The sequence below is a fragment of the Trichoplax adhaerens genome, genomic scaffold, assembly GCF_000150275.1.
Source record: "Trichoplax adhaerens TRIADscaffold_2 genomic scaffold, whole genome shotgun sequence".
NCBI classification, from domain to species: domain Eukaryota; kingdom Metazoa; phylum Placozoa; class Uniplacotomia; order Trichoplacea; family Trichoplacidae; genus Trichoplax; species Trichoplax adhaerens.
Window position 1 is genome coordinate 5,868,177 of NW_002060944.1, and position 23,567 is coordinate 5,891,743.

Below are 23,567 nucleotides of genomic sequence, written 5' to 3' on the forward strand. Positions count from 1 at the left end.
TGCATTAGCATTAATATCTTCAAGAGCCAAATTAACAGCTGCGCGGACTATCGATGGATCTAGATCATTAAAAGGGACCAAGACGCCTAATGTCAAATTCGTATCTGTCGTTGTAGCCCCAGCATTTTCAACGATAGCGAACGACATCAAGGAAATAGCCAGTAGAAAGAATTTCATTATTGATGTTATTGGCGACCTATTGCTATCGACGAACATCTGTACGTAATGTTAAACAGGATAGCTAATTTTAAAGGCTCAAAGTAAAATGAATAAAGATGATATTACACCACACAGTAAAAAACAAACTTCTTGATTTTACTAAATTAATTGTCCAGATTTAAAGAATGAGAATAACGAACCCACAATAGAAGCTTAGAAGTATAGAATGGAAAGGAAGAACCAACACAAAAACTGTTTTTTATTCAATACTTTATTATCTATTTGATCCAAGATAATCATCCAAATTGTAATGAAAAAATAGAAAGATAACCAAGAAAACCCGGAAGAGAAAAATTATCTTCTCAAGGTTGTAATGATATGATATATAGTTTAACGCTTAGATCACATTACCGTGTAATAATTAACTCATAGGTAGTTTAAGAATTATCGTACTAAACAAGACGAAATTCTACGTAATGATTCTATATATGTATAATTATTCATATTCTGTTTTCCGGTTGATTAATAAATACTGTCAATAAGAAATTTTTATTATCTATTATGATCTTGTGTAAATAACGGTTTCTTTAATGGATCGAGAACTCCTATTCAACTCAATGAATTATCGAAATAGCTAAGATAATAAGCTAATTCTTAACAAAGGAACAAGTATTAAAGGCTAATTAATGATGTATGAGATGATAACAAAAAAGGTAACATCCTATATGATGGAGGTCGTAAAGAATTCGGTAGTTAAATAAAAAACACAACCAGGTAATGGCACAATATCACACAGTCTATCATGGCTACATCATCAGTGTATAACATGCCAGTTACAATTAGCAAACAATATAGTACCAAAGGAAAAAGTAGGAAACATAACTTCTGATTACATATTAATTTATGTATAACGAGAGTGTACAGCATCGGCAGCTATGATGGTAAATAATGTACCATCTAAGCGTGGATTGTTTGTTAATTAATCATGGGAACTAATATTTTACGGTAATCAAAGCATATTTCCATAAAACATAATTTAATCTTGTAGTTCATCACTTTGGAGCTAGCATTACGTAGTTCATGATTAGGCTAAAAACATGGATATCATGGTCTCAACAAGTCATATTTAATCTAATTGATCAATGCGCGTTAGATACATAAATTATAACTAGTATGCAGACAAACTTAATCGAATATGGATGTAAATATAGTCAGCGCACATCTTAAAATATTAGACTAAGGCAAACTTTAGTGATCATAACTGCTATGCTTATTGGTTAAAATGATGGGATCATGAGAACATTAATGAGGCACAAATCGATGTAGATGCACAGTATGTACTATGCACAATGTAAAACATAATCTCTGAGTGATGGATGTTGGCAATATATCTTCTAGTTTAGAATATTTCATATTAGTGAGTTTTTAGATTAAATAATGCCGAAGAATGTTGTCGGTAACAATTAAGAACTTTAGATATCCCAAGAATTGCGTTCAGATTACGCCAATAATGATCTTTTCGATAGTGTTGTGGCTAAAAGATCTCAATCTCTGTTGCTGGTTATTCTCTATTGCTTCTAGATAATCGGATAGTGAATACATCTAGTACTTTACAACATTAAAACGTAAGGTTCAAAAATTTTATAAATCGATTATTATGAACTTTGATCATGTTCAATCGTTAAAATTTCTGACTGGATGGATTATGCAGTAGAAGCTGAAATTAGCAGTAGATAGATCGGTTAGCAAATTTTTATACTGATTAATGTTATTTAGTTAAAAGTATGCTGATTAATTTTACCGCATTGAACGATACATTATTTATGACATCACATATTTACTGTATAATTTTTTAACATTAGATTAAGAATAGCGATTCCTCTGAGTGTACGATATTAGTTTCCATGTTATTAATAGCTTTAATACTTCCGTATTCACTCTAGTACGGTAGTGCTTGTCATTTCCATGAAGGTAGTTATTAATACTACGCTCAATATTGAATGACTTAGTAACCCCAGCTTCGATGGCTCCTGTTCTAGTGTTAAATTCACTTTTTATTACAGGGTTATAGGAGAAACTTAGAATTTCAAGGTACTGTATAATTAAACTTTTGAGAAAAATTTTAGTCACTAATTTATTAAATCAAACCATTCCGCTTTTACTTGATTTACTTTGTGCATTAGCTCAACATTTTTTCCTCTTCCGCAAGTAGTTTACTTTTGTAGTGTCCGCTAGTAACGGTGGATATACTTGATATGGATGTAAAGAGCTCGGTAAAATCGCTTTAAAGATCAAAGAAATGTTGGACAAGGAAAATGTCAAGAAGAAAGTTTGCTACATGTGTTAGCCGTTTGTTACTGTTTAAATAGACCGGTGTATTAAGTAAATTATGCTATAACAGTAAAATAGTTGAAAAGAATGACGTAGCAGATATACAGTAGTTATCAGATGCAGCTAAAAGTTTATTCGATATTGGGTTGATTACAGTAAATTAGTCGTTATAAGGGTTGAATTGGTCAACTCTGGCAATAGTTTAATGTTATAGTCTATGGAATGTCAATAAGGTTAATGCAAGTGCTATAACCATATAATGGCGTAAGAAATGAGGAAAGGAGTAAAAATGGTTGATAAAAAGAGCAAAGGTGATTTTAACATCAAAAATATAAATTTGCCCTTTAGCTAAATAAAGAATAATTAGTAACTAAAGATGGCAGGATTTGATTTATTAAAAGTTAAGTATATTATAGTAGCAATAATTTATTAACTAAAGCAGATGGAGTGAACAAATTCTGTAGTCCATGCAAAGTAGGACTTGTTTATTATAGAAAAATTGGTCAATAAATCATAACTACCATCTCGTAATTTTTTGCCCACGTTATTACAGAATGATTGCGAGAAAAGTTAAAGTTATGCTGATACTTGTAGAGTTTTCTTATAAAACATTTATAAAAGTATTATACATGGTCCTTTAAAAAGGAAAAATGACTATTAGCAAGCCCACTTGCTATTTGGTGTATTAGCGATTAATTAGTGTTTGACAATGTGTATATAAGCGTATGTAAAATCTTTATAGATTTATATCGCTGTGGGAGCAACTAGATCAAGACGAATACTTTCAAATCCTTGATAAGTTTCCTTGGGTAGCGCGATTTGTATATGAACATATTATGCAATAGGGTTATAAAGATGATATTTTTTTATTATTCTTTGTTAATTTTATGAAATTTATATCGCAACTAATCTAGCCTTGTATACATAATTACGCACTGCTTACATTACGAACAACTATTATTTACAATTTTGGCTAAGTAAGCAATACCTTAATAAATCTTTGCAGTAAAATTAATTTCATTTTAGAAGTCACGTAATTGGTTACGCCTGTATTTTTGTACCCTTTATTTATAATCCTTAACGCTAGAGTATAATTATCCACATTTAATGTGGCTTTTTTCTTTACAGATGATTATGGCACTTTTCATCGTCTGTTAATAAAAGAAGAAATTAGTGAGTAGTTTAACTCTATAAATCTTTACAAGTAACTGATAAAATTTTTTTTTTTCACTGAATAATATAGTAGGTTAACGATCCCATTTATTAAATACGTACTGCTTAAAATAGCTATGCCCATTATATAGAGTTGCTATTCGCTTCCTAACTGTGAACATTGGATGAATTATTGATTTCATTAGGAAAGACCCCTAATTTAACTGTATGAATATAAATATATCAGTACTAAAGAGATAATTTTAACAATCATATTTTTAAAATTGAGTATATTTAAATAACGATTTTTTAAAATTATATTTCTAATATTTCATTTTATCAAAGAACTGATACATTAATTCTTAGTTAAGCAGTGATAGTAAAGTATACATTTTATTTCATTGTCACATCATAAATCAGCTATAAAATTGAGTAAATACTCGTAGGACAATAACAACTATTATTTGGAAGCGTTTAACAGATCAATATCGACTACCCTTACATGTTATAAGAAAAATAGCAAGACAACAAGTAATTGCAATAAAAAAGGCTTGTTGTATCTCGCTGGAACAAATTTGTTTTCTTATTGTCGATTTTTTCAAAATGCTTCGTTTCACCTGGTAAATATATGCAGAATGAAAATAAAAGAAATAATCACAATTTTCATAATTGAGTCATCGAACAACATTCCAATTAGTTAACAATAGATTACTGTTGGAAGTATACTATTAAGATTTTGCACCTGGTGTATTGAATTTACTAGATGAAGACATAATATTGAGATTAATTTTAGAAACTAATCATCATCAACCAAAAATACTGAAATTATAACATTCAATAAATGAAATTTCAGATCGATAGTACAGCGGGTAAGTTTACAATGTTATTACATTATCAGAAGAGCTATAAACTTACAATACTGTATGCTTAAACACTGGATACCCAATCTAATATAGTAAGCATATATACTCCTAATCAAGTAGTTATACCAATTATTATAGCATCACAATAATAATATACCAAGTAGGTTTATAGTATTCTTACTGTGATCAGAGTAAAGTTGTAAATTATGAGATTGTAAATACAATATATAGTATAAATACATAATTAAAATGATGTTATAGATATCACCAGCAAATGATACGAATTTTTGAATACAACAAATATTAAAGCAAACATGAGTATATACTGTAAGTTCAAGGTATTTGATGTAGCAAGGATTTCAAATACTACAGTATATTACTATAGCATGTATGTTGTATATTGCTCGTGATCAAGCGGTCTAGAACATTATGTAGTTTCCTTTTTGAGTAAGCTTCAATTTTTATCCAATCATTCAGTAAACTAGGAAAAGTATTAAATAGGGTTTTGGATAAAACTAACTTCTTAATGTAATGATCGAATATTAGTACTGAATATTTCGTAATAAAATTTTGTTATGATAAATGTATAATACTCGTACTTTCACTGTAGCTTCTAGAAGCCCTTAAAATGAACTAATTTAACGTATCTGTCGGTAGTGTATCGGTAATCTTGAAACGGTATTGATTACTAGCTAAATTTAGTGTCAAAAATTAAAGCTTGAAGGTGTTTTGATAAAGAAAATACCCTAATAATTTTTTCTAACTCTACGGCAAATCTTGTTTATTGAACTTATCTCTAGATGGTTTAATAGCATGGATGTTATTATAGCTGTAAACCTGATACTGTATGATGATGTATCAATATTTTTTTCTTCCTAACTTCAGTTTAATTTTTCTCTTACGGTAAATCTTGTATATTCAACTGTTCTCCGGATGGATTTTAATAGCAATGGATGTTATTAATGCTTTAAATTTGATATGATGATATAGCTATATTTTTTATCCTAATTTCAGTTTAACTTTTCATAATGATAAAAATTATCAGTTGAATAGGGAGTCAAACTACTTAAAAATATAACATGCAATAATTATAAGTAATGTAATTATACCTTATAGTAGTATTCGTTATCGCCATCGGTCTCATTATCACACGATAGTCCTGGCTGGACTTGAATAAATGTAGTTTTCGATCTACCACTAAAAGCCATTTTGTTCATTTAAGTAAATAAAACTTTAAACTGATTTCATCATATCAAGGATAAAAAATGTCAATTAATCATCCAATCAATTAGCAATAGTATCGGTGCTGACTGTGCTATAGAATATATTATATTATGTAAAGCTATACGTCTAGCTATTTCATAACGTCAATTTTCATAGAAACAAAGCAGTACTGCATTATGGATCCTCTACAAGATAGATATAGGACCATGCCCAGTAAAATCACCATTAAGCCAATTAAATGCCGAGAACAATTACTGAATTATTAACATTGCTATTATAAAATCATACCTTGCTATAGGGGTAATATGCGGTTCTTCTATGTCCTCTTACAGTAAAGATTGAATAATGAATAACATTATTAATAACAGTGAAGTATTTAATTTACGATATTATTTGCCTCTATAAATTGAAAATACGATACAGTAAGCACCGTTGTGCACATATCTCAATTTGTATCAGAGAGTGTTATGCTATTAATGAAGTAAGAGTTCAAAATTGAGTTATTGAAGTTATTATTGAAGTCATTGAGCTATTTCCAACTTCAACATAATTCTTTATGTATTCTTAGTATATCGATCACGTTAGCGTACACGTAATTTTAGTTGTAATAATCATAACAAGAATAGTATTTTAGTATGCGGTACTGCATACCGACTTATCGATAGAAATGTTTATGCGAGGATCATGACTAAAGTTATTCTTTATTAACATGTTTGAGATATTTATTCCGATCTCAATTTACTGTTATTGTAAGGCATCAATGATTGTCAAAGATTCTTTATATCAGTTCATACTGTAACAAAGCCGACGGTATTTGTATGCAGAGTTGTACGGCTTTACTGTGTCGAATGCATCAATCTTAGTATTTCCAACAGCGAATAGTTGTAACTGTAAAGCCACGTTGGATGATAATAAAAATTACTTGGGGTTATCCAGATTACTATAGACAGTACAAGCGTAAATACGACAACATCAATGTTAGATCGTTATAAATTTAATTTAATTGATCTACAAAATGTGGACCAATTCATTTTTATTTTAGTTTGCCTATCAAAATTCAAGTTTAGATCGGATGTTTTTATAATTATTGTGTGTATTAAACGACACAGCTTGCATTCTATAATCTCTACTGGTAAAGCTGCATAGTACAAAGCATCTTGACAAAATAGGTTCATCTTTTCCATAGATAGACTGTTTACACATCAGGAAGCAGTTGATGTCCTTTCACAAATTGAAGTCACGAAAGTATCTTTATGCTTATCTTGCAGTGTAAGGAATAGTACTCATTTTTATACCGCATTTGCAATATTATTATTACAGTATATTCACTAGAAGCAAATGAAAATGGTATTACATCCTGATTCAAGTAGTGATTCTCTACTCTATCAAGATGTTTAAACGTCATGCACCTGGTGACAAAGAGTAACATTTACCAAACGTAGTTATATCACGGTAAGAATAGGCAGCAAAATACTTTCGTCTTGATCATGATGAAATAGTCTACTTACGATAGCGATTCCTTGTGAACTGTATATATATATATATATATATATATATATATATATATATACTGTACAATAATATAAATAAGTATAGAACAATATTTATGGACTTTGCTTACAATACAGTAGTACTGATAAGTACTGCCTAGAACGATATATATGGTTTGGTCATTTCATTTCATTTTAAATCGATGAAATTTGAAGTGTGTACCAGAGCTGTAGATCCAGTCAATCCAATCATCAAAGATAGATCAATTCGGTTATGAGTATCGTTCAAAGTAGGCATTTCTTTTTACGACATTGACGTTGATATTGATAGTAGTGGCCATAAACAGTTATTCATATCATTTCTTAAGAATACAATATTGTGTACTACATGCTAGGACAAGTCTTTCCAATGACTTGTGAATCTCTATTACACCATAGAATAAGCGCAGCGTAGAAAAGTGATTACCATTTCAATAGCATTGATATCCTAAACACGTCTAAATCATTCACTTTTACTACCCATGATTTCAATTCAGCTTGGAATCTGGATAAAAATTATTTATTACACTACCATAGCATTGGATAACTTGAATTTTGCCTTATCCTTGCCTTTGCTTATGCCTGGGTTTTTTCTTGCAGATGACGTACAATCGACCTTTCCTTCGAACAAATTTACAACCAGAGCACATAAGCTTTAACGATGATTTCACTTTGAAGGTTCTGGCATTGAGTTTATTCGTTACCCAATTCTGTTGTCGGAAAGGTGATGCAGAGAACCTTTCTAAATAATTGCAACTTAGTCGTAAGGCAGTTTGCACGATGCTACTCAACATGTCGTCTTCCTTGTCCTTGTCGGTTGCTTGCCCTTGACTCAGTCCGCTAGTTCTCGTACGGACTAGCATGGGCTATCCACTAAACTGACTAGACCAGTCTAACACCGCTAGTACGATCGTCTGTCCAGCTGTAGCAGGCCCTTGGTATTTCATACTACAGTATGTACAGTACAGTACAATATATGACAGTACTGTACGTACAGTACATTGTATTCTGTAACCAACTCCGATCACATGACCAAAGTACAGTACAGTACAGTACTGCACACTAGTGCTGTAGACGTCGAGCGATTGGACGTCCAACGGACGTTCGATTTTGGACGTTCGGTATGTACGTTCGTTGTCAGATCGGACGTCGACGAACTGTACTGTACAGTGTATACAGTCAGTTTGTATAATCCCACCCCAATACTATACAGCACTGTATGTACAGTGTACAGTATAGTATAGTCTTATACCGTACTGTACAGTGTACACTATATACTGTAGTGTTAACACTGTACACTGTGTACGTTGGTACGTTCAATGAACGTCCGACGTTCAAATTGGACGTTCGTACGTTCGTTCATTAAAACTGGCGAACGTCCACAGTACAGTACTACTGCACACTACACGAATCCGATTTTACTGTACAGTGTACAGTGTACAGTACTATACTGTAGAACTCTTACTGTACTGTACAGTACTGTATTTAGTGGTGAGCGCAAGGCCTATTTTGACACCAGTAGAAACGACTGTCGAGGGTACTCTAGCGCATGCGTGAATGTGGTTTTACTCGGGAGGAACGATGCAAATATGGGTTTGGTCAGGGACTGCTAAAGCGAGAATTTTCTCATTAGTAGTCCTTGGTTTTGTCATCCATTTCTAGATCTCCCATACAGACGTACACTTCTTACCTCTATGGTTTTGTCAAGGGCTTCTAAAGAGAGAATTCTCTCTTGTAGTGCCGCAGTCCTTGGTTATATCACCGACTAGTAGGCTTCTCCCGCACTTTCATACACTCGTAAGACCACTATTTTAGGGGCGTGGCAAGGTAGATCTATTTGCTGGTTGAAAGCTGTTCAGGCTTTAGATCATTTAAAATTATCCAGGCATTGACATTAAATTGAGCTCAAATTCCACATCAATAGATCATGACAACCTTGAGCAATTGGCTCTTGATATTTCTATTCATTTTTATTACAGTATGAAGTAATTTCATTTCTTTAAAATTCTAATACAAACCAACGGTCTCTGCTACATACAGTATAAACAATAATATTACAGTCATCGACTACGACTGTAGAAGAAGTCCTTAAATCTGTCCTACAAATGCAAGAGGCAGCAGCAATAAAAGAAAGCGAATATACACTACCATTTTACATTCAGGGATTCAACATCAACATCTGGGAAGAAACATGATGCTAATTGGAATATCATGACTATGATATGATTTTCAGTAATAATATTAAGTAACCTTTTTTTTACAAAGGAATCTTGGTTAGAAGTATGCTAACATTTCTATTCATATCTACAGTACACTCAAAATAGGTCCGGATCATGCGATCAGGCTCTACTTGAATATCACCCAGGATCGATATCATTCATAATGAGTTTCTTGTATTACTTCGGGTATATGTAATAATAAAAATGGGTGAAGTCGTTCATAGGTAGTAATAGGCTACTAATAGCTAGCAAAACCAACAGCGCCGGTTATACTAGTTAAGCTAATATTACTGATACAGATAGTACAGATCGTTGAAAACACTTCTTAGTAGTAATCAGTGTCGATCAATTTTGCTATATTAAACGATTAAATTGCAACTATATAAAAGTAATATCTGTAAAAATAATTTGCCATAAATCTTGATTTTATAATCAGGATACCGATTACACTTTATCCGGTGTACGAAATTAGGAAAGAGAATATGATCGATGATAATCTTTGCGCATTTCATATTCAATTTTGTCTTGCCCAAATTACAATACATATTATTTGGCGAATATAGGAGTCTTTGATTTAATTAATCCTATGTTCAAACATGATTGAATAATTGTAGAAGCATTACAATTGCGTAATTGCATAGTTACGCAGAAGAACTTATATCATGGTACTGAATAAATGTTTACAGTAATTGATTTACTATAGAGTAACCATATGAAATATTATACTGTTTATCTATTATTTCATGACAGTCATACCGTCTTTTTTAACTCTGTTTTTCGGCTAATGATCATCCATACACAGCAGGAAAATAAATATATAATCCTTACAATAATTGCAGTTGCATTCCATGATGCAGCTAAGATGAAAAGAGATAAATTCAACTTTAGTTTAAATGTTATATCAAATCTATTTGATCATCATGGACTTCTTTTTAGATATTTTTATTATTTAATGATTGAAGATAATCTATACTTACTGAGATTATAATTAGATGAAATATATAAATCGGCTAATATATAAAGAATACATCGGCAAAGTTCGATGTGTGGACCATAAGGCCTATACGGTATTACAAGAAAAAGACGTGTTAGTCAATGTCATAGATATTCCAACGGTTGCCTATTTCGATGTTATTAGAAAGTTCGTCAAGGTATCGCAATTTGATGCAAATCAATAATTCTTTCAAGATAAAATTTACCGCTTTTCGAGTAGAGCGCCAAAAGAATACAGCGATAATAGAATAAAGATAATGGTGGATAATACTATCGTCTGTTGTAATTCCTAGTTGATCATAACCATCATATGTGAGTGGTAACAAAGTGCTGTTATTCTTGAAAGTTACATAAAATATTCCTAACATTTAATTTTTCTTTTCTTACTTTCACATATGCTATAAGTAATTGATTACCAACAAGCGTCAACAAGAAATGAAGCAAACAATAGTATTGATGAAATCTTGGTGCTTGTAGATCATATTTTACAAAGGTTCTAGAATCGACCTGGTACAGAGAATCAAAGATATTTCTATAATTACTATTTATATCTTAGAATGATTTAATTTAAGATAATCAAATTGTAATACTGTGTGCAGTCATGTAGAGCAAAAATCATATAATCGATATTGAAAGTATGTATTTTGTGATTTAGGAACTAAATCACCGGTATATATTATTTGATAATAACAGTTCGTATACCATTGGAATTGCTTCTTTATTGCCTAGACGAGGGGTACCAGGACGCCAACCTGGTCCTTTCCACCATACTGCCAGCTATCAAATTAATCAAAAATTGACCATATTAGAGAAATTTTAGAAATGTAACATTATTTAAATTAAAAAAATTTCTTACATCAGAAATTTAAAGATACAATGAAAAGCGATATTTCCGAATAAATGAACTCCGAATATTAGTATTGTCAGTGATGATCCCATACGATTATGTTATGATCCCTTACTCATCTATTAGTACTTCAATGAGTTTTACCTTGTTTAAAATTCCCTCTAATTCCAAAAATCGGCGGAAGCTCTTGATAAAATAGCCAAATTGTATTGTTACAGGATGCCAACTATCGACAGGGGCTGTTAACCCATAAACTTCATCAGCCACTTCTTCTTCGAATGTGCCTATAATTAATGTAGATATTGCAAAATCAATGTGCGTAGCCTTATTAATTAAAAAGCAAGCTCTTTAATAGTTAAAAAACATAAATAAAATTATTTAAAGTCAGTCTTTTTTTGCAAAATATTTTATCAACCCATGTAGTCTTATATAGTCTTATTAATTAAAAAGTAAGCCCTACAACAGTTACAAACATAAATAATTATTTTTAAGTCATTCTTTTTAAAAACTAACCCAAAAGTCGATCCCAGATAATAAAAATACCACCGTAGTTTTTATTGATATATTCTGGATTTCGAGCTACGTAATGAAATACATGTAGTAAAGCCTATGATTAACATCTGCTTTTTCTTTATCGATTAGAGCATGATACATGCTTGATGCAGCCATCATGAAATAATTTTAAATAAAATTAGAAACCAATTCCTTCTAAAGTAATAATTTCTGGAGGTAACATATTCTCATTATGTATTAATTTTTGCTCATATCTAACAAATTATATAAGTATTCGTATTTCTAAAATTTATTAAAAATCGTCTATACTCGTATTGAAACATTACCATGATGTACTCGATGATGTTTTGGTGTATTAAAAATATATTCAAGTGGACCCAAGTTATCAATGATCTAATGCAATTTTAAATGGAGTTAGTTCATGAATACTTTTATACATTGTGCATTAACCATTCGATATGTGCATACATATATATTTAGTATATTTATCCTATTAATATACCGTACTGAATTTTAATAGTCTGCAGATACACTTATACTTTTTTAAAACTTACCTCAGTGTGAACCCAAAATTGATACATTAAATTAAATTGAATATGAACCAAGAATATAGATGGCGGTATGAACAAAGCTAAGGGTAGGTAAAAGATCTGCAGAAAATGAAAATTGTATCATTTATCACGCTATTCTATCTTAGAGATAATTAAAATATAATCCAATCATTTGTTTATATCTACGACTAAGCAATATTAATTTACCCATGCAAAATACTGTTGTAGAAATGAGTGACGTAATGCTATGGTTAAATTAAATTCTTGGGAGCTATGATGAACTTGATGGGCAATCCAAAATAAATTGATTTCTGTAAGTTAAAGCGAATTAATAATAATCAGTATTAATACAATTATTATCCTTGGTTGCAATAAATTGAACAAGTAGTAATATCAACAGTCATATGCTATTACTATTACGATATTTTTAATCAAGCAGGCTAGTATACAAGCATTGACACTGTATTTGCTTTAATCAAATTATTAAAGTATTGAAGCAAGGCAGTTAGGATTAAGCTTTCATGTTCTTCTATTATTATCCATTAATTTAATACTAATATCTCTATAATCAACATCGGGTACTACAAAACATGGGACGATTAATCAAGGACTACTAATAAATCGATATTAAAATATACTAAATAATATGATTACTAAAGCTATGACTTAAAATATTCTTTCTAAAACAAACAAATAAATCATCTGTAAACATATGACTAATTAGCTCTATTTATACATAAAACCGGACTAAAAAATAATAATAGAGAATTAGTATCCAGCCTTATTTTACATAACAATATACTAAAAAAAATGGTATTAATCAAGGTTATAATGATAGAATAGATCGAACTATGATTTAACTACTAAAGTATTAGATTATTCTCTTTCTGAAGCATGGCGATAGTTTATAACTAGGTCAGTATAAGGTTAGCTTGTTTCCATATTGTTTTCTAATAATATTGTACGTCAAAATAGCAATCAATAATATTACCGTGGGCGAACCGATGGACAAAATAATATGCTAAATCAACTCCAAGAAGGCATAACCACCATGTCTGTGGTGAATCCCATGGTAATTTTATCCAATTATAGCGCTGATGAATCTTGATGTACATCTCTAATTCTATGCTTCTGACAAGTAGACTACAAATGAACAAGTAAACGAGTACAGATATTACAGGTCACCGAAAATAGTCCAATACAGTTTTAGCTTTACTGCCACCTAATACTGTACTTTTAGATCGAGCTATTTTAAAATATACTTATAGTAAAGCATTGCACTTGATCTTGTAAAGGAATGAGAGTAAATTATTTATCAACTAAGACATTTAAATAAGAATTTTATCACATCAAGAGCATCCATTAGTTTGATCTCGATTGAACTTACTGTGGTATTATTGATATAATAAATGCCGAAAGCGATGCAATGAAATCAGGAATTCGTAAAACTTGCAGTTTATGTTTAATAAATCGAATTAATATTTCGATCATTATTGTGGTTAGAAAGAATGGATAAACCTTGAAAGAAGAGAGTAATGATTAACTTTAATTATTTAAAGACAATATTCTCCAATACTCTAGGTTGTTGTTATTATCTCAAGCATCAGTTGTATAGTGATGCTATTAATTCGTTGTCTTAGAATATAATTTAAGTTTTTATTTTTGTCCATCTTCATTCTTATTAATTCTAAAAACTCATTTTTTCTCAATGATAGTAACAGTAGTACAATAATTGTCCTACTCTATCACTGCTGTAACTACTATGATCGAGATTCTAACAGCTTTAATCATTGTCCATATAATGGAAAGCCAACTAAGCAAAAATTAGTGATTGTAATTGATAATCAAAAAAGCTCATTAGTTAACCAAAATTATCTACAATTTAACTGTATAGAACATCCATAATTGTCTGTTAAATCGATAGCCTGAGCGAATTAGCAAGTAATGCAATAAGAAAAATTATTAGATAGATTTAGCCCTGATTAGTTATTAATACACATTACATATAATAATAACAATTATAAGTTGAAGATGAATATAAAAGGTATGGCGATGAAGTTTCGCTGCTAAAATAAGCTTAGTAGCTTACGCTGATGATTGCTAAGGACAAGACATTGTATGCGATGTTTTGGTGTAAAGTAGAACTGTTAAAAAATAAATAAAATGAGCAGTAGCGAACTGTAAGATTTAATCTGCTTACGTGATCAAAGTAAGGGTGAACAGGAAAAGCTGGGCAACGAGTATTTTACTAATTGAACTCATGACAGTCATCTAAGATCAAACTTGAAAAATCATGAATCAGAGGTACATAAAATTGATGACATAATAGAGAATTTCACGCAATAAAATCAATGCCTAAGATACAAATAAAATAAAGCATAGGGAGACGATTTCGTTGTTGCATTTAATGTTTGCGATAATCTCTGTAAAAGCGTGATTGTGTTGTGACATGTTTACATTAATAACAGATGCACAAGCAAATTTTTAAAAATATAAATAGGACTTAGAGCTTTGAAGAGTGTGACCTACAGTACAATATTTCTCAGTAGTAGTACAGTAGGCCCCAAAAACATCAAAGAATAGCTTATGGAGGATTTAATTCGGTTATAGGAACAATTAGCAACTAATAGAGCGGAATAAAAAAAATCGCAATATCATGTTTTCATCAATCAATCATTGTCAAGAGTCAGACTTGTATAAAATAAAAAAACTTGCTAATTGGATCAATTTTGATATACATTATCTCCATAAGATAGTGGATATACGTGGATGGCTAGCTGATGGACGACTAAAATGTTCTTATTAGAATGACTATCAAATCAGAAATTGAAAACAAATGAAAGTAACACAATAAAGTAACGTGGCAGTTTCGCTAAAGAATAGAATCCTGCGATAACTTTTCGATGTTTATAAAACTATAGCTGGTCAATACACCATTAAAGGATAGAGTTGCAAATGGATTATTTTTTTAGACACATTACCTCCATGAGACGCTACATAGCTAAGTCGTTGAGGGAAAGATTTAAAAGTAATCGTCCGAACAACTGGAAAAATGGACAAAACTAAAGATAGTACTATAATTACAGAGGTTATTCCGCTAATTACCATAGAAAAAAATAAATAGAATCCTGAGATCGTTTGAAGAAATTATAACATTGTAGACGATTAATGGCCGATTGCAAGGGTAAAATTATAAACTGCCTATTCAATATTGAAAATGTTTTCATGATAGCATTTACTGTGAACGCTGTTCATAAACTCAAAGGATAAATTTGGATACAACGAGCTGGCTATAATAAATATAGTGTGCCGTAATGAGTTTTTTTAGGATGATCTTTATAGGCGAACATCAAATTATTTCCAGTCTTACTTTTTCGATATAGCCTGGAACTTGGTGGACATGTTGAAATGTTGTTATTTGTATCAGATGAGATAGCGGACGATAGGGCAGTGAAGAATTCATGCTTGAAATATTAAATTAAAGTTGTGTTGCTTGTAGAATGATGATTAATGGTCAATTTAGCCTTGAGGGAAAGAACGAAAAATATTGATTTTATAACCAACGAGGACCGATAATTATTACTATCAGATTGGACCGATAGCTATTATTGTCGTTTTGGTGTATATAGTTAATATTCAAATTACTGTTGATGTAAGTTGTTTTTTCTACCAGCTTTGTTTTGATTTGCAAATTAAACAAAAACTCTTATCCAATTTTATTGTCAAGCATGCCATACAATTATTAATAGAGCATTTAAATGCAAATTGCATGGGGGTTTTTGATGTAAAAAACGGTCGAATAGGTAAATCTTGACATTTAGCCAGGGCATGATTGGTTGGATTCGTTAATTGGAGTAATGACATACCAACTTGAATCATATTTTAGATTCAATCATGAAACAGTCAAGATAGCGTTGGATAAAGTTAGCAATCAAATAGATTATTCCGAGGTTCTAATTGTTTTCTACGACCAATATTTACATTGGTTTAATATCTTGATTATTCCAGACGGCCGTTGCTTCGCTATTTTAACCAACGATGATGAGGAATAGGTCAGTGACGTCATGGCCTCTAAGGTTAGGTCCTGGCGGAGTTTGGATAAGTTGGTATAGCTGGTATGGAGCTTTCAGCTTGTGCAGAAAGGAAAAAATCGTTCTAGATCTAGACTTGCTACACTTTAAAAAATTGGAATATTTTTGTGAGTTATACGAATGAAAGCCAAATCGGATAGATGCAAAGAGTCCAAATATAATATCGAGTAGCATTTCAACTTTTAAAATGCTTTCTTTTCGTAGTCCCTGATCACATCACAGCAAATTTCTATTCGAATATTAATAAGTTGTGGAGCTGGCATAACAGATCTTCGGTTGTATCTTCAATAGCTAATTTATGAATATGCTCGTTATGCAATTTGTTATTGACTTGCTACACTTAACATAGGAATAAAAATCAAATCTGAAAGGTAGAAAAAGAGTTACAGTAGGTGTTTTAGTGTGATATAGTAAATTTTCCATTGCATCTTCCTCATGGCTGCTATAGTAATTTTTTTAATAGATATGCACACACATGAGATCAAATCTAAGAAAGTATTTAAAATAGCTTCAAATTAGGCATAGAAACTGAATACGTGCGATATGGACAGTGATATTTATACTTTTCCTGAATTACAATTTTTGAAATAATGTCGGTAAATGCATGGGCCAAAATTAGCAGTAGCAAGTGTTAAAAGTGTTTAAAGTAGATTCAAATTAGGTAGGAAAATGAATAACATTTATATAATCAAAGCTTTAATATGGTGGTAAGAAATTATGATTACGGTGTAACTTTTGCATACTGTAGCTGTCGTAGCACAGTTTCCATAAGATGACTTATCTAAGAATGTGTTAAATATTGATTTATTTAGGACGCTTTAAATATTATTATTTTTAATAGATAACTGCACAGTTATACTGTACAGTATAGTATTATCTATACTGTAAACTAATAATTAATGTTTATGTAGATTTACTATAAATTGACTGACTTTGCGATTAAGTTTGGGTTCAGTTTATGTAAGAGATTAGTGGGATTACTGTTCCTCCAGACGATAGCTAATAATCAGTATTTAGAGCTTTACTGTAGGCAGATGTCAGGGAGGGTGAATCTGACTATAGACTTGCAGCTTTAGTTTTTTGTAATAATTATATTCTTTCGTTGTTGCAAATTTAGATTTGATACAATATCCATGCAATATATTCAACGTGCTATCTTGAATGAAATTTTTCAATTCTTGATAGCAGATAGCGTGGATTAAATGGATTAAAGATGCACCTAAGCTGGCTATTTTATATAAGTTGCAGCGATGTATAAAGTAAACATTTTCGGTTTTCAATGATCTTCTGTGCTTGTTATGTATAAAAATTTCTTACGGAACTAATACTCGAAGGGAGATATTGGTGTTTATTGAAAATCAGAATCCTGTAAATTGATTTACTATCGTAAACTCAGTCAGATGTTAGTAGCACAAAGACATATAAGATTGCATAAACTTTATTGAAATATCTAGAAAAGGGTTAAGCGTATTCAAATAGTGTATTTATTGCGGTTCGTCTAGATCCACGACACTACTCCTAATATTGAGACTACTACTCGATATATGAATAAATGAATAAACATAACACGATTAATACATGATGCTAACCCTTAGATGTCTAAGCAAAAATTAACTGCAGATATATGGGGTTACAATCTCGATAAGGGATAACTAATAATAGCGTGATACCATTAAGTTTCGTATAGTTTCGCACATTATAACGATTGAATTACAGTCCATAAACTACTTGAGATAATAATCCATTTTCAGATCGAAAGAATCATATTCTTCTTCAGTACTTTGCGTATGTAACTAAATGATAGGGCAAATTTGTTACTCAAATTACTACATGATGGTTGTTATTCATAGTAGTATACAGTTACAAAGGAGTTACTATATCATAAGTTTAACTACTAGGGATAGTTAATGTACTGATTTATACAATATACTTAGTATGGAAGTTCTTTGCCCTTGTTCAATAATTCAGTAAGTTAATGCGAACAATACAGGTACGTTATACGAGAATGAGTTCATGAGATATCTATTAACATCTTTGCAAAACTAAAATTTTTAGAGGAATAATTTTTACGTATAAGCAATGGTATTTACTACACAAGCCACTTTGTTAACACTAAGTTTCAAACGTTGCTACAGCTATGACATATGATATAATTTGAGATTAGTTATTATTTTGTAGATGCTTAGGTAATTTGGTAGTTGTTTTTGTAAACAGTTTATGCTGGTACTTTATAAGTTGCTTTCTAGAGAACGATGAATCAAGCAAGGCCTCAAACATAACTGTATATTTTCTTGATTGCTTTGTCAACAGTTGTACCAAGAATTTAAGCCACTTTGGTCTTGACAGAGATTTGAATAGCTCTCGTAATCCATAGTAAGGAAGATAGCGAAAATATAATCTTCAGAAATGTGGCAGTTTCAGTTGGTATTACTATAGTACGAAGGAAATTTAAATAAAATACCATCAAAATGCTTAATTAGCGGTTAGTGAGATATAACTATATTAATTTTAAAAGCAATGAACACAGCTTTCGTATTTAGAACATTCCGAAATTAAGGGATGAAGAGCTAAACTTACAAACGTATCCAGTTGATATTAACATGGTATCCATCACTAAGTAGGACATGCACCGACTATACTCGACAAATGGTGCATAGCACCTATAGTTCAAGAATATTTTTATTAAGTTACTTATTTAATAAATATAAATAGGTATTCACAAATAGAAAATATAGCTTGCTAAAAATTACAAATAGGTATTAGGTAATGGGGTAAATATTAATTAGGTCAAGTTTCATTTTTTGAAATGCGATGTTCTACACTACAAGTAATACCTGCTTTCTAGCAAGATTCCTATGCTATAAAGTGTAATTAAAGTAGATATAATCCCAAGAAATAACTGAGTGGTTGGCATATCCTGCAAATACGTCATGTAAAGAAGAGATAAAAGTTTTAGGATAAAATTTAGCATAAAATGTTAGAGGATTATTCGTTGTAATTATGTCTCTGCTTATATTTTGAGACATATAAATATATGCATATTTATATTAAACATGGTTACTGATAGTGAATTGTTAACAGAAATCCTGACAAAAATACACGAATCGTCCGTCATTACACCTACGGTGATTAAATCTACCTACTCTTATTTCAATAGATATATTATGGATTGAAAACATATTTATATTGAGCACAGGCTACTGCTATAGTAGATTGCTCATAACTACTGTATTGTATTAAATGCAATGTAAAATTTTTAATTACCTTTCTGATCTGTAATTCCTGATTTAGAACTACAATAACAAAAAAGTGAAGGAGACTGTACACTTGACACCAAGCAGAACATTTTGGATTATACTTGATAAATGTTTTGCGACTGATCTAAGATTTAAATGGAATTTAGCTTTTGTTAAATAAGGAAATTATGTAAAGGAATTTTAAAATAAACAATAAATTGAACCTTGAAAATGGTTATTCTGGTTTATATCTTTATAGTTCAAGTTGTTTGAAAATGTTAAATACTACCTTAGGAATGGCCCCAGGGTTTCCCAGACGTGGTTTGCCGGGTCGCCATCCTGGACCATTGATATAAATGCCGAGCTATATAAGTTTTAATACAAATTATAGTTATTACAAATTATTCCATAAACATTTTGAAGTTTAAATTTTGTTCCTTGTACTAATATAATTTCTGACCATAGGGATCATGATAAAACATGTTTTTAAAATAGAGGCGTATCGCAAATTCATTTTACATTAATATGTAGAGTGACAGAAATAAAGATTTACCAAGTTGTAGAAACTATCATACGATAAAGATCGTTTAATAGTTTCAATTAAATAGCCAAATTGCACCCAGAGAGGATTCCATGTAGCTACAGGGGATGTTAAACCATATACACCTTCTTCATCTTCAGGCTCGAATGTACCTTTACATGAGTATGCGGATACATGATAATAAGTTTTTAAAAATGATTTCGTCAAGCTTTTCAGGTGTTTGACTCATAGAGAGTGCTATACTAAAATTAATGAGTTAACAAAATGATTGTCCTGCTACTGCTGATTATAATATGTAAATACTAACCGAATATCCTGTCCCAAATAATTAATACACCAGCGTAATTTTTATCTATATATTGAGGATTGCGGCCTAGTAGGTGAATGTAGTATAAAAATAACTTCATTAATTTTTGACTGATTTTAAATCTGAATTATTCTTTGCTTAAAAATTATAAACATACTATGATGAACTCGATGATGGCTTGGTGTATTGAGAAAGTATTCTAGAGGTCCGATTTTATCAATTACCTAGATATCAAGTAAATATTAGCCATTGAGTATATAGAAGATTGTTTGATCAAGTCAGCGACGATGAACATGGTAATTTCAAATACGATTAGCATTAAGGTAACAACATTACTATTAGTTAAATTGAAGATTAATAGTTTTTGATAAACACTATTGGTAAACATGCGATTATAAAGGATTGGTTAAAGAGGAACTTAAATTTTCAATACACCGGATATGTAAGACCATTTGACTACAAACTGGCTCATTTTTTAGAGTTTGTAATCGCCACTTTCAATAATTCATTACAATAATTAATTTTTACTAATGCTAAACATATTACCATCATTAAATGGCGATATTTAAAGCGCCGTAAGTGGTTATTAGTTTACATATTTGTTTAATCGAAGTCTAATTATTTAAAGTGTATAAATTGTAAAAAAAATTACCCCGTAACAAAGGTTAATGCAGGATGTATTACATTCATCGAAGATATAAATTTTAATTTACAATTTTGCGTTAATTTTGTCAGCATATTACAGCTATGAAAACGACTTGAATAAGACTAGGTTAACTTTAATTAAAATTTCGGTAGTAGAGTTAGTTTACCTCAGTATGTATCCAAAATTGAAAGATTAAGTTCAATTGTATATGAACTAAGAAAACTGGAGGGGGCACTAACAATGCCAAAGGTAAATAACCTACCTGTTAAATAGTCCAATAACATTTAAAATTAGGATACTAAGAAGCATAAGATTGCTCGAAGGCTTAGGGATTGTTTTATTAAATTGTAACAAGAAGAATTGATATCTTTCGACAATAGATTTCTATAGAATAAGGATATCTTTTAGAGCACACATATACAGTATGTACTTACTGTTTAAACTATTAGATTGTATCAAACACGGAATATAGATTTATCGATATAGTATTTTCAATAGTACAGGAAAAGAGGACTTAGAACATACCCAGCTGAAGTATTGCTGAAGAACAGATTGGCGTAGGGCAGTTGATAGATTATATTCCTCAGAACTGTGATGAACTTGATGAGCAGCCCAAAATAAGTTGACCTCTGTAGTTTAATTAGAATAATACGTCAAGAAAAGATCGATTTTGGCAGAGAATACATCTTTTTCTAGATTTGCCTAGTATTTAGTAAAAGTATGTGATGTACAGAGTAAATTTTAATGACAAGAAATTTTTCTTGCCTTATCAGTGTTTGCAAACTGTGCAATCAATAAGTTATAACGACGAATATACTCCTACATAAAAATAGTACGTTGATTGGCACCTTATTTTAGAATACAGGGCATCCTATCACTATTCTGCTGTAAGTATGGTCAATTTATTATTTATAAATTAACTAAAGGCAACCGTATATCACTCTATTCTATATATCATACGTTAAGAATAGCATTTGCGATCTTTTGTGCTAGAGTAATTAACGCATTCTTACACAAGCTTTCTTGATATGATCACTTTATCATCAGTTGATATTTCTATGATTGATTGGGAAGTAGTGTGCTAATTTACTTCTATCCAGCTACATCTATGCATGTGCACCCTAATTCAATCTCACTTATGCTAGTTATCCACATTTTTAAAGTGTTTAAATTAGTTTATCGCCAATTAAATTGTATTTTGTATGCACTCGTATTAGGCATTGCATTTCTGCGACGGTCAATATTGTACTGAAATCAACATAAACTAATAGGATTTATGCTGCTTTTCTTACCATGGCCAAAACGATGTACCCAATAATATCCCATATCAACACTTAGTAAGCAGAAGATCCATGTCCAATAAGAATTCCATGGCAATCGTACTAAATTGTAATGCTCATAAAACCAAATGTAGGCTCCTAATTCAAGGCTACCAAAATACAGCCTGGAGAAGTGCAGATATATATAGTCATTGTAAAACATTGGTATTCGTATATGGGATTTATCAAGCATAAAAAAAGAACTTGATCTACAATGAATTCATTAGCACTAGCTATCGACGACAGAACATACTGTGGAAGTCTTGATATAATGCCAGCTGAGAGAGATCCAATTATATCGTTGACTCTAGCTGATGATCCAATTCCCATGATTGATTTAATGATAATTTCTAGTATAATAGCGCTTATAAAGAGTGGCACTACCTAGAGGATAGATAACGACATAGGAAGTATATCAAAATAGAATTGTGTCTACCTTAGTGGCGACATCTGTTAAGAGTTCTGTAAGTTTCTGTAGTAATTATGGATGTAGTATTATTCAATCGTTCATTACAATTACTGCCTATGCCTGTATGCTATCGGATGCAAAGGTGATATACTAGAGTATCTTACAGTCTGGTTGTAAGCTAACTTGTATCTCTATACACGTATGATTGTTGATGTAAACAATTGGATATTATCGACACTTGGCTAGCCAACTTGAAGTTGGGGCTATATTTCACCCATCCATCTCTACTAGTTGCTGAATGATGTAGAAAAGTATGGTTAAAAAGCTCTTCATTTTTTACCTGTTTGACGTATTCAGGGACTTCTTGAACCGTCTGAAACATGCTTTCACTAGGAGCCACAAGATAAAATAACGATCGTAGGGGGAAAATATCGATCGGTAAGACTGTAATACTCGTATTCGCCATTATTATCGCTCACTGGAATATGATTAACTATAATCAATCAATTATAATATGACACGTTCAATGATGATCGATCAAATATTCAATCTATTGGCAAGATTTTGGGCTATGACTTTCTTTGTAGTGGGCTATCAGTCGTAGATAATCAATTTAGCCACAATCCTTGGTAATGAT

General features: G+C 31.1%; 3 protein-coding genes across 3 annotated transcripts; all 3 read right to left on the reverse strand.

Annotated features, from left to right (window-relative positions):
- Nucleotides 1-7,818: 7,818 nt before the first annotated feature.
- Nucleotides 7,819-8,052, reverse strand: TRIADDRAFT_21362 (uncharacterized protein; the record flags this gene model as incomplete). Its single annotated transcript, XM_002109998.1, has 1 exon — nucleotides 7,819-8,052. One exon carries the CDS (start codon nucleotides 8,050-8,052, stop codon nucleotides 7,819-7,821), a length of 234 nt encoding a protein of 77 aa, XP_002110034.1.
- A 1,266-nt stretch (nucleotides 8,053-9,318) lies between these two features.
- On the reverse strand, nucleotides 9,319-15,783 carry TRIADDRAFT_53564 (uncharacterized protein; the record flags this gene model as incomplete). Its single annotated transcript, XM_002109999.1, has 15 exons — nucleotides 9,319-9,357; nucleotides 10,234-10,334; nucleotides 10,455-10,537; nucleotides 10,677-10,759; nucleotides 10,858-10,977; nucleotides 11,173-11,247; nucleotides 11,462-11,601; nucleotides 11,831-11,896; nucleotides 12,157-12,223; nucleotides 12,385-12,480; nucleotides 12,589-12,692; nucleotides 13,373-13,524; nucleotides 13,769-13,899; nucleotides 14,471-14,525; nucleotides 15,752-15,783. The coding sequence occupies 15 exons, from the start codon at nucleotides 15,781-15,783 to the stop codon at nucleotides 9,319-9,321; spliced, it is 1,344 nt and encodes a 447-aa protein (XP_002110035.1).
- Nucleotides 15,784-20,318: 4,535 nt separating this feature from the next.
- TRIADDRAFT_3988 (uncharacterized protein) lies at nucleotides 20,319-23,342 on the reverse strand (the record flags this gene model as incomplete). The annotated part of the gene is made up of 8 exons (XM_002110000.1): nucleotides 20,319-20,401; nucleotides 20,557-20,622; nucleotides 20,714-20,780; nucleotides 21,369-21,460; nucleotides 21,724-21,831; nucleotides 22,495-22,646; nucleotides 22,775-22,905; nucleotides 23,271-23,342. Coding segments are annotated over 8 exons (771 nt in total), but the record flags the coding sequence as incomplete, so codon positions are not given.
- Between the last annotated feature and the right edge of the window lie 225 nt (nucleotides 23,343-23,567).